Source organism: Fundulus heteroclitus, chromosome 21, assembly GCF_011125445.2.
Source record: "Fundulus heteroclitus isolate FHET01 chromosome 21, MU-UCD_Fhet_4.1, whole genome shotgun sequence".
NCBI lineage: Eukaryota > Metazoa > Chordata > Actinopteri > Cyprinodontiformes > Fundulidae > Fundulus > Fundulus heteroclitus.
The window spans coordinates 29,470,194-29,482,593 of record NC_046381.1 but is presented as its reverse complement, the minus strand read 5'-3'; the positions used below and the strand labels follow the sequence as shown (position 1 = coordinate 29,482,593).

The window sequence follows — 12,400 nt, the reverse complement described above, 5'->3', positions numbered from 1 at the left end:
GGGACTTTGTTTCTGTTGGACTCAGGCTGAGACGAGAGAATGCGCTGTTCCTGGAGGGATGAAGGTTTTTTTGACCTGTCATTGGGTAGCCATAAGAGGACGCAGGATCAACATCCATGCTTGGATCTGAGGCTGGCTGAAGAGCGTCCTGGGTACTGGTAGGGCTTTGGGCTTCTGGACTTTTAAAACCTGTCACAGGCGAACCTGTTTGAGTTTCCTGATTACGGTATTGGTTTCCAGGCCAAGACCCACTATAGCCTAGCTCTTTATCTTCATTTGCTTGGAGTACCCAGGCGTCTATGACCTCCTTTCTTAAAGGAGCTCTCTTGTAATTCCTCATTGAGGATGTGCTGGTGGTGTGATACTGAGGGTAGCGTGATTTGATAGGAATCTCATTTACAGACTTGCTACGGATGTTGGGGCTTTCTTTGAGACCTACAGCAAAAGTGTCAGTGTTCATAACGGTCAGGTTTGGCATTGCCTCATTGTTATTCTGATCGGCTGCTAAACCTTTGCTAATGTTTGTCGGTGTGTGAACTGGGACGCTCACGAGGCAGAAGATGGTTTCGCTCACTCTTCTCTTGGTGTTCCTGTGGATTTCTTGTCCAGACTCCGGTACAATTGTCTTGACTTGTGTGATGGTCTCTGCAAAGACCTGGTCCGAACTGGACCCCTGACGAGAAAAGGTCCTTGATAATGGGGGGTGGAAAGCTGAAGAGGGGGATGAAGGAGATGGTAGAGTTTTGAGATGTCTATTGTTGCAGTTTTGGTCAGGTGCTCGGAAGTTACTTATTGTCTCTTTGTGCAAATCGCTTCGCCACCTTTTATTTTCATTGTCCAAGTTGCTAGAAGACGCCTGGTTGTTTTCGTCTGCCAGTTTGGTAGAGATAAAAGGCCCCAGTGGCGGGGGCAGAAAGGCACTGTCGTCGGGTGCAGGCTCCGACACGGTGACGCTGGGAAGCTCATTCCGGATGTGGCGGATTTTGTCGGCATCTGTCAGGGAGTTCCCACCCAGGGCTGAGGAAATATGACGGATGCGAGGATCATCGAAGGAGATATACTGAACTCCTCCCCCTGAACGCTCCTGGGTTGAATACACAGGGTAAAGCTGCTTCTGGCTGGACGCACTTCTCTCTCTGTGCGGATCTTGCCAGGAACAAACTGGGTGTCTGATGAACCAATGAGATCCATCAGGAGCCACTTGTATCTGTGGATACATATCTCCTCTATACCTAAAAGTCAAAGGAATAGGGTTACACAAAGACAGCATTAAACATCATGACAACTAATTTACTCATAAATCTATTTGAATAAACATATGGTTCTACTCAGCAGCATGATTAGTCCTATACGGAATTAGTTAACAAGTATTATTATTAGAAACCAACAACTTGCCGTTGTTTTTCATGGGGTAACAACTAGAACGATGTGTTGGTTTCTGTTCTTTATATAATAAACTTTAATCTAGTTATTGCTGACAATATTTTCATCTGAAACCATTTGCTAAAGCAGATTGGCATGACTGATAATTCAGCTCATAATATTTTAATGCATTTCTTGTCAGTTGGACAAAATAAAAAAATCGTCCACACGCTTTTTAAGCTCAGTGCTTTGCTTTGAGTGTCATACAATGTAAAGGCTTATGTTTCAGCTGTCTGGTGAAACAACACTTAGACTGTTGTAATAATGTTTTAGTGAGCAATGCACATAGAATTGGTCCAAACCTTGCTAGCAAACACCATGAATGCAGAGAGCACAAGATCACAGACTAGCAACAATTATCAGGGTTTGTGTTTCATAGGGACCCTGACACCAGCCATTTAAAAACATCTTGATTTGGACATCTCTGTTTCTTGGATGTATTTAAAGTTTCAGGCTGAAAAAGCTGTATTCCCTGTGTGTTCTGGTCCTCCTGCATCTCTTTCTTGATGCACACCTGGATCCACATTGATGATTGTTCCACACCTTTTGTTTAACGGTAGCTTTTTCAGGAGTGTGAATACTATCAGAGGTTCTCTGTTCACCGACAGTCAATTGTCATAGCAACCACAAAATCCAGTATTTGACCAAAGGTGTAACCTCTGCAAAATGAGCACATTTATGGATGTAAGAGGATGTAAAGCCTAAAGCCATACCATCCAGACAGCTGTACTGTCCTTGATGTAAATCCTGTCATCAGTCACTGCCCACTAGGGTGCACTAGGACTCTATGGGGAGTGTGAAACCCAGATTTTTGTGACCGCACTAACTGCGTGCTCCGACAGCGCCAGTAATGCTCCCATTCAAAGGCACAGCAGATAAAGAAAATGACAGGTCACATCATAAGTAGGAGAAGAAATACAACATTTTCAGCATCATATTTCAGGAAATATGACTTTTCCCCGTTTGGATCATTTATCTCTCAGGAACCACAAGGAAACAAAGTGCTGGATTAGTTTCCTAGTGAGAAATAGCTTCATCCTCGTTATCTTTTCAAGAACAAACCATCTCATTATCACCCCACTATGGATGTGTTGTGGAAACATCATGTCTGTAAGCGCAATGCTGTGGTTAAATCTAAGGCTAAAACTAGTATGGATAAAAGTGTAGGCTTGTCCACATGGTTGAAGTGGTTCGTGCTCAGGGATGCTAAGAGGTATGCAATGTTATTTTAGCAGCTAAACACATGTAAAACATGTAACAAAGTTAATGTAGGTCACAGACAATACAACGAAGGATCTTCATGTTTTCCATGTCCATCTTAAGTCTCAGATTGAAATTTGTAATTTTTTAGTTTGAAATTCTGACTTAGCCATACATCCTCATCAAGGTATCTTATGGGACCGATATGTCCTGCCTGTTGAGCATGTTTAACTTTTGTGAGAAGGATCACATGAAGTTGCCTTTGGGGCCCGGGGCCCTAGATTATTCAGTAAAATCCAGATCAGCTCTAGAGGCAAACAAATTTAATTTATTTTTTTGAAGGGGGGGGGGGGGGGGGGGGGGTTCTAACGGTGATCAATGATAACAATGATATACCAGATGAAAATATTCTTTTTTTAAATAGTGTCTGAAGATACCTAAACAGAAAAGATTATCAAAAACATAGCATGTTAGTGATTTAAATCCAATAGTGGCTCTTTTAAACTCCATCTTCAAGCTTATTTAAGGGAATGCAAGTGGCAGAATGTCTTGAATTAATTAATTTAAGAAAAAAGTGATAATAACCTGTACTCAAAAGGAACATCACCATATCCTCGGAACGCCCCTCCCATTAACGGAGCTCTTTTATATGACGGAGGAGGGATATATCCCGGGGGCCCAGAGTCCTGTGCAAAATAGTCCAGCTGAGGGTCTTTAGTTCTTGATGTGGGAATGGGAGTTCTGTCCCTTGCCTGCGGCGTCACTGATTCTCTGCCGGACAGCACCTCACAGCTTCCCCTGATCTGCTGGTGCATCTCATAAGAAGGAGGTCTGGGGGGTCGGGTGAAGCGGGCCTTTGGTGTGATTGAGAGCTGGTTGGCACTAGCTGGTCTCCCATTTTCCGGCCAGCGAGGTGCGCGATAAAAGTCCTGCTGGGACAGTGGGTGGCCGTTGAAGCGCCGGTACATTTCTTGACCAGACAATGCTGTGTCCACGTACTGCAGGCTCTCAGGTTGTAACATCCTGGGTAGGGACTGGGACTTAGCTTTGGTCCTCGGGTGGACTACTATGCCCTCTGGTGTTCTGGCATGGAGCCGCTGCTGCGCTTTTGCCCAACGCTCCCCCTCGCTCTGAGACATCTGGCGGCTGAAGCTCACAGCTGGATGCCACTCCTCTGTCCCCAGACTCTGGCATTTCCTCTCAGTTGCCATCCTCCATTGCTGGAGAGCCGCCTCCTTTTCTCTAGAGCGGCCCTGTGCCTGGGCCAGGGCCTGCGCTTGGGCCTGGGCTGCCCAGCGCTGCCTTTCCTGAGCTGCTCTCTGACGTTCCTCAACAGAGAGCTCCTGACCTCTGGCCTGTTGAGGCCCTTCTGGCCTGTTGTACCCTCCCTGTCCCTTTGCATGGGGTTCCCTGATGTCAGCGTAGTCCAACAGCACACTGAAGTCCTGGCCTCTCCTTCTCCAGTAAGAAACATCCTTGGATTGTGGCTGCGGGCCTCTGTTGCCGTCGCAAAACCTTTAAGGAAAAAACATTTTTAAATGTCAGCATAGCTCCTACAAAATGCAAAAAAAGTGGACAAGATCTGAGAGGTTTTAGATGTCATTTATGCATACTGTCAGATTGCTTTTGGGTGCAAATCTCCTTAAGTGAGAGCTGACAATACTTTTAATAAAATATATACAACAATACAACAGTGGAAGGAAATAATAAAGTTATATTCAATTAAATTTATAGTGAACTCACTACTAACTAATACCCCTGGTAAAGTAATTAGGTGAGTAAATAGCCTTTACAAACATCCAACCTTTAATTTGTATAAATTCATTCAGGGGTAAAAAATATAATGTTAGTTTTAAAGTAACGTGTGCCATTCCTCTAAAACATTTCACAAAGTTGAAGCATGCAGTGAAAGGTCTTCTATTCCTTTATGCAAGGCTTTATAGATCATCCAGAGTCCTGAAACAATGACATTATAGTGGAAAGCCAAATCCAAAAACATGGAACAGCGAGGAACCGTTGCAGAATTGGTCAGCCAGCAGAATTACTCCAAAAGCACATGACACATTCAGGGGTTCACAACATAAGCCAGAACACCTAAACGTCTAAACCACAGCACACCTGACCTAACGTCTTTTATGGTCAGTATTTACGGTTCAACAACAAAGCTGTTATTTTGCTAAGCATACTGGCATCTAAAAATGAGAAAATGAAGAGTATCTTGTGAAACATCTAGCCGCGTGTCTCTAACGTATGTGTAACACTTTAGATACGCTACCATTTCAGCTCGGCACCTGTTCACTGGAATCAGCAGCGTAAAGACCAGGGACGTTGCTTTTCTGTGACGGCACCATCTTGTTTGAGTTCAATATTTTTCCCCATTAAAGGATCAGCTGACCGTCTAGAACGGATGTTTCAGTGTCCATCAGTGCGCCACATGGCCAGGTAATTAGCTTAAAGGAGCATATTCCAGGGTTTTTGCAGACGTCTGCCCCTACTGGCGACAGGCTGGGATGACAGCAGTGTTGTGCACGTGCATGGGAAGAGAAGCATCTGCCGCTGCAACTGCACAGGTCTTTTCTGTAGAGGCATAATGTCTTCTGAGGTAGGAGGTTAGCCATGTTCTCTCATTAATGCATCGATAGTGGTGGAGACGCAACAAAGTAGCTAGGTGTAAGGGCATGTATGGGAAAGAAAATAAAGAATGTTTAACTTCAAAACTTGTACTATGCACCTTTAATTAATCAGCCTTCTCAGATAAGTGAACCAGCTGCTTGGTTTAACATGAGGTTGTGTAGTTCAGTTCATTCTGTGGCAGTCATGGACATGCGAGCTATAAGTGACATCTTAAAGGAGCAATGCTCAATTTTTGGACAAGCAAGGCTGGTTCATGTGCTGATTAACATATATATGTTACAGTATTAAATGCATATGATGTCAATGTAAGAGGGCTATTTACCTTGACATCATGTCATCCAGAGCTATAATACAAAAGGCTGACATGCCACCAAGGATGACACAACCACTCATTAGGTTTAGACACGGTAATTAGATTCTTGCATAAGGCCAGGTTGGTTTGAACAGTTATTTTTCCTTCAGTAAATATGACCACTGTAAAAAAAAAAAACTGTATCTTGAGTTCACTCAGATTATGTTGGCCTAATGTTTCATTTGTTGGATGAGCTGAAACATGCAAGTGTGACCCCAAAAAAAAAGGAAATGTGTAAGGGAGCAACTACTTTTTCACAGGAATGTAGGTACCATCATAATGATAAGGGGTGTAATGGGCACAAACCTAAAACGTAAACAGATGGAATTTAAAAACAGACATCCTCTCCCACTAGATGGAGACAGATGACCATAAACAGCTGTGTAATGTTAGGTAATTGAGATTTGCAGAATGAACACATTACACAATGACATACTGTGGCTGTTATTCCTGCAGCATTGTCCAGAACTCATGGGGCTTTAGATGCCATTCTACAGACAGTCTCTCTGTTGTGATTTAACGCTTTGCTCCAAATCTCAGAGAGTAAGCTGAATTTCAGCGCGCGAGACCAGATGCTGATGACGCCGGCTTTTTGATGGCAGACCGGATGAACGAGATGCAGTCATCTCAGACTGTTCCTGGTGACGCGGGCTGACTGAACATGTAAGCAAGACGCAAGCACACGTGCACATCCTCCAGAGGCCTCGGCTGCTGAGCGTCCTTGACATTTCTATTCGTGATCATTACCGGCCAACGAATGTTTACTAGCCAGAGCAGTCTGTAAAATTTGAGGGCATTTAATGATGCGTTGCCATCATCAGTCTAATTGGGTTTAAGCAGCACTGGTCCAGAGGGAGTGCAAAGATAGGTCTGGTCCTTGGCTAGAACTGTCAGGCTAAATGCATTTGGGTTGAGGGGGGGACAGGGAAGGGGGGGTGAACAAATAGATTGAAGTTGCAGAACATATGTCTTTGAAATCACCACATTCCCGTTAGCAGTGGCATCCCAACCACTGCTAGAGGGAGTATAAAAAAAAACAGCTGACAAATTGTACAACCACTTAGGTTAATTGTGGTTGTCTGACACATTTCGGAGGTCTGTCTCAGTAGCTAAAATAGTTTGGAGAGAAAAACAGAAATTTGCCCTAACAAAACGTTTGGGGGAAAATCCAGCAGCCCAGACTAATTATGTAGACAAGAGAACAGCTGTATTGACTTTGTCTTAGTTACAGAGCACTAACTCCCACATCTGATGCAAATATACAAGCTCAACAGCTTTGCTTAAGGAAAAAAAAAAACTAAAGAGACTGGCTAAAATGGGGCAACATCCCTGGAAAATATCCCACATTCCAGCAGTCCCCATTGAAGAGATTTTCAGATGCATAACCCCCGGCTAAGCTAAATATAGCCAACCCTCCATATGCATATTTAAATATTCCCTATATGACTCCTGTTTTATTGATAGCATATGCATTATGTAGGTATATTACTAGTGAAACACTGGGAGCAAGTTAGGCATATTGGTTTATGTGACAGGAAAACGCAGATGGGGGGTATCCCGACAAACCTGGCAACCTGTGTAAAAGCAGGGCACACTTAAACTGGGGAATGTGGGTTTGCCCAAAAGCTGTGTTGATTACAACTCCAAGAGGTCCCATGAGGGAGATTAACACATGAGCATACATTATCCCTCCCTCTCCTGCTCAAAGAACGGCCGAGAAGAAGAGGAGGGATGAGGAGAGAGGCATAATGGGAGGAAGTTACGCACAAGGGGAACCTTTAGAAGTGAGCAAGGGGACTAGCAGCAGTGTTCGGAGGCTTCGCATCAGGGTGTGATGCTCCAGCGCCTTGCCAAAGTACACACAGGCCACTGTATTCTTGTAATGTTACAATCACTAACCTCTTATTGGGATTTTATGAGACTGACCAACACGAAGCACATCCTGAGCGTTAAACAGAGGGAAAATGATGCAGGTTTTCAAGGGTGTGAGATACATTTATATTCAACCCCCCTTCACTTTGATAGTCCTAAATAAAATCCAGGGCAATCAATTGTCTTAAGGACTCACCTAATTAGTGAAAGTCAGAGGAGATCATACAGTCATTGGAATCAGGTGAGCAGGAACAGAAACACGTCCGAAACACCATGGTTGGGAACCATAGTGCTGCTGGAGGACATACTGACCACCTTTCTTCACTGTGCTCCTTTCTCCTACTACTCTCCAATTAAGCATCATTTGCTATTATTGCTGCCATCAACTTCATCAGTTTCTGCCAGTTTTTGAAGAGGAAAAAAACTGACAGAAACTAATCTAGCCATAGAAGTTACATCTGGCCCGGTGTTTCTGTTTAGCCGTGGCAGGGACCATTGGCTGAGCTATTACTGGCAATCTATTCATGTGTCTGTAAATAACAAAATTAGCCCTGTCATTGTAGTTTTAACACGGTCTTGCTTACAGACACAGCAGCTGATGGAGCTATTGCTGCAACTAACTAAACGTTGTCTGTTTTTCCTCCTATAGCTTTTACCACAGGCTCAGCGCTCATATATTTAGCTGTGTTTCTCTCCTAGACGAAGCCACTAAAGGAGCTACTGATTACATTAGCCCTTTACTTTTTATTTTAGCACAGAAGCACTGCTGGATCAGCGCTTCTGTGTTTACGTGTCTGTTCTGTCTTCCCAAACCTCCAGTCGGTCGCAGCAGATGGCGGCTCACACTGACCCAGGCACTGCTGGAGGTTTCTTCCTGTTTAATGTATATTCTCTTTTCCACTGCAACCACGTGTGTGTGCTCAGTACAAGGGATTGCTGCAAAGTTAATGACTAGATGCAATCAATTGTCCACTGTCACTGCATGCTTGTTCAAGTTATTGCAGTTTAGTTTCTTTAGACCAGGGTCACCAGCCTTTTCGAAACTGAGAGCTACTTCATTGGTGTTGTGTCATTTGAAGGGCTACCAGTACAGACCTTTGAACTAGAGGAGTCAGAGTTCAGCTTAACTTTGTGTAAAATAAATACATTTTTCATGCTTTGTTATAGATATTGTCATTTTAAATCTATAGAAATGTGTGACTAAACAAGAAGAGTAACAGAATAAAGCTTTAGCTGCAGCTCACTGATGGATTGTGCTTTTTTTTTTAGAACAGGCTCGCTCGTGGGCACCACATGTGGTCCTTGGGGGCTACTTGGTGCCCGGGGGCTCCGTATTGGGGACTCCTGCCTTAGCCTTTTTGAAATACTTTATACTTAATCTGCTGTGTGATTGGACTGAATCAGCTACATATTTCTGTACATAAAATGCACCTGTTTGTCTTAAAAAGTGCCTTCAGACAACCTTTGTTGTGGATAGCCACTGTAGAAACAAAGCAGCTCGAACTGAAGCGAATTAGTGAACAAGCGGCATCAGGAAGACCGGACGCGGCAGTCAGAGCAGAGAAAGTTGTGGGGAGGTTTAAAGCAGTGTTAGCTTTTAAAGCAATAGCATAAGGTCTGAACATCTAACGGGGCACCGTTCAGTCCATCATCTAAAAGTAGGAAGAGCATAGTACAACTGCAAGCCTAAGTCCCATCCATGTGAACTGAAAGGCCAGGCACGAATAGCGTTAATTAGAGAAGCAGCCCAGGGGGGACAGGGTAACTATGGTGGAGCTGCAGAGATCCACAGCTCAGGTGAGACAATCTGTTGGCAGAACAATTATTAGATGTGCACTCTGGAAATCTAGGCTTTATGGAAGACTGGCGCGAAGAAAACAGTTAAGCCATTAAAACTAAGATGAGACCAAAATTAAACTTTCTAGCCGACACCCAAAACACAGCGGTGGAATCTTCGTGGCATGGCAAAAATTTTTCTTTCTTTTTTCGGAATGTGGAAACAGATCGGAGTTGATGGGAAGGTGAATGGAGCTAAATACATGGAAATCCTGGGTTGGAAGTTTACCTTCCATCAAGAGAGCAAAGCTGAACATAAAGCCAGACCTGCAATGGTTTTCTAGATCATATTTATGAGTTAGCCTAAAGTCCAGACTTAAATCCAGTTAAGAATCTGTACCAAGACGTTCAGATGCTCTCTATCAGTCCCGTCTGACTGAGCTTGACCTATTTATAGGAAAGAATGTGATGTGCAAAGCCAATAGTGACACCCTGAAATGACAAGCAGCTGTAACAGTGCAAAGGTGGTTCAACAAAGTATCTACCCGGGAGGCGGTGCAAATGCAAATGATGGTTTGCAAATTAGGTGATGAATTATATCATAGTGTAAATAATGATAAATAACCTCTGGGGTTAGATGGAGGCAAATGACTCGCCGTGGCGACCCTTAAAATGGAAAAGCCAAAGGAGCAAATAATAATAAATATAGTAATATACTGATAAGTCTTTAAGCAGTAAGATGACCAACAACAAGGACATGTCATGCAGAAATAGGTTCCTACAGTACAGGAAGTCATCACCAGATCATATCTTACCCGCTGTCTGAGGTCAGCGACTCTCCCAAGGAGTGGGTGTCATTTTGGCCCCGATTCTCACCCTCCCGTTTTGGCTGGCCCCCCTCCCTGGGGTCATTGTTGTTGTTGGGGCAGCCGCCGACATAGACCTGGGGCTGTCTTGCTCCGCCGATGTTCCCCATAGCCACCGCGGGCCCCCTTTCGTAGCCGTTTACTGTCCGGGAGCCCGTCCTGTTCTCCAGGATTTCATGGTGCTTGCTGTAGGATGGCGGCGAGGATGAGGGCGGCTGACGGGATGAGGATGTGGGGACAGGCGTAGGGGTGGAGGAGGCAGTATGTCTGGGCAGTTTGTATCCATGTGAGATGAGGAGGTCCTCCACGCTGTACATTGTGGCATTTGTTTCTGCTGGTGCTGGTGTCTCTCCACCTCTCTGCCGTTAGGTTGCTTCTCAAGGTGTCTCTGCTTCTTCCTTACACACACCGGCAGGATTACCGGCACAACTGCACAGCGGAGGCCATCACTGGGAAAGGAGAGAGAGAGAAAAGCGCATGAATACACTAGAAGAAAGCCAGATGGAAAAAAAGGGCGAGGGTATAAGCGTTATCCTTGCTATCCCCGTCTGATTGTTCTAAAGACCGGCATGGAAATTTGAGACAACGGGAACAACGGAAAAAAAGGAGGCACCACAACCCCCAACCCCAACTTCTCCCCCAGCGACTCCTCCTTTCCCTACCAGCAGACACCTTTTCTCCGCTTCAGTCAGTCACTGAAGGAGATCTGCAGGTATTCTTTATTTTTTTAAATAAAAAAAAAAACAGCATGCCACCCAAAACAGCATCTACATCGACTGCAAGAGAAATTGTACTGCTGCATTAGAAACAGGGCCACTGTTTGCACTGGGCTCCCCACAGACTGTCAGCAGCATTCCCAAGCCCATGCTTTGCATCGCCAAAACTGCTGGAGGACAGTGTGTGTCTGTGTGCACCTCACTATCTCTAAAGTATGTCAGCAAAAGCTGTGCCCAACTCTCAGCACAAAGTCAAGCTTGTTCAAAGTGCTGGTTGGACTCCGTCATGGCAGCCCCTCGTCCCTGATCCTGTTTGTGATGTTCATGGGTGGAAAATTGAGGCGTAGTCATGGCGCGGAGGGTGTCTGGTTTGAGACCTTAGGGTCTCGCTTTTGCTCTTTGCAGATGATATGGTTATGTTGGTGTCTTCAAGCCATGACCTTCATCGTGCGATGAAGCAGTTTGCAGCTGAGTGTGAAGGGTTTTGGTAGTGTGAGATCATGGTTCTCCACCAGAGGAAAAAGGCGGACTGCTCTTTCGGGTCAGTCTCTGCCTCAAGTGGAGGAGTTCATGTATGCTGGTGTCTTGTTCATGGAGGATGACGGATGGAGCAAAAAGACTGAGCTCAGTCAAGAGGCATGAGGAGCTCCATTCAGGGACAACTTGGAGTAGAGCCACTGCTTCTCTGTTTTGAAAGGAGTCAGTTCAGGAGGTTTGGAAATCTGATCAGGAAACTTCTCAGGAAACTTCTTAGGAAACTTCTTAGGGAAGTTTCCTGACAAGTCCCACAGGGAAGAAACCACAGAGTAGACCCAGAACCCATCAGAGGAACTATTTATCCCTTCTGGCCTTGGAATCGCCAAGTATGAGCTGGAGAGATTTACCAGGGAGAAGAATGGTTTGACTTGATTGGGTTTCCTTGACTTGAATTTTTGCCCCCACTACTCAATTTCAGATAAGTAGGACAAAATTAAAGGATGAAGGGGTTCCTAGACATATGCCCTGCCATGGATCTCAAATCAACATAATGGTTTGGCAGTACAAAATTGAGGAGTATTACAATAAATGGACATAAGGTGCAAAGAATCATTCAATTACAACCACTTTCACTATCAGGTTTACACATCAAGACATAGTAAAAATACTCTGGTCTCTAATGACCTCAGTTGTTGAAAAACACCCAATAGACAAATCACCAACATTATTTCTAAGACAAAGATAAAAGCAATACGATTAAGCTTAGGGTGGAAAATATTAAGCAAAAATCACTGATCAACCATATTCAACATTAGGGCTGCATCCAATGTCACATTCTTTGTTTGTACCAACATACTTGCTAATTAAAGTTTATTCTGCATCTCATAATGGTAGGAAAACATGATAATGTAGAATATTGCAATGACAATATCGATCCCAATGAACTCACATTTTCTTCACTTTTCTTTTACATGATCACATCACTGAATCTACATCAAGTTAACTGAAACTTTGCCCTAATGGCTAGTACTAGCAGGCAGCGTTTCATGTAACCTGAAATATTATAGCCTGAAAAATATTGCAAA

The 12,400-nt window shown here is 44.2% G+C and overlaps 1 protein-coding gene across 2 annotated transcripts in view; it reads right to left on the bottom strand.

Annotated features, from left to right (window-relative positions):
- Positions 1 to 12,400, bottom strand: part of jcada (junctional cadherin 5 associated a) — a 47,164-nt gene that overhangs the window by 16,027 nt on the left and 18,737 nt on the right. Inside the window, exons 2-4 of one of the 2 annotated variants that reach the window (XM_036125085.1) lie at positions 10,072 to 10,571; positions 3,208 to 4,137; positions 6 to 1,232 (exon numbers count right to left, since the gene is read on the bottom strand). In XM_036125085.1, the coding sequence (XP_035980978.1) occupies positions 6 to 1,232; positions 3,208 to 4,137; positions 10,072 to 10,439 (2,525 nt within the window). In that variant the 5' untranslated portion in view covers positions 10,440 to 10,571. The remainder of the gene's footprint in view (positions 1 to 5; positions 1,233 to 3,207; positions 4,138 to 10,071; positions 10,572 to 12,400) is intronic. The other variant, XM_036125086.1, reaches the window with a different exon arrangement.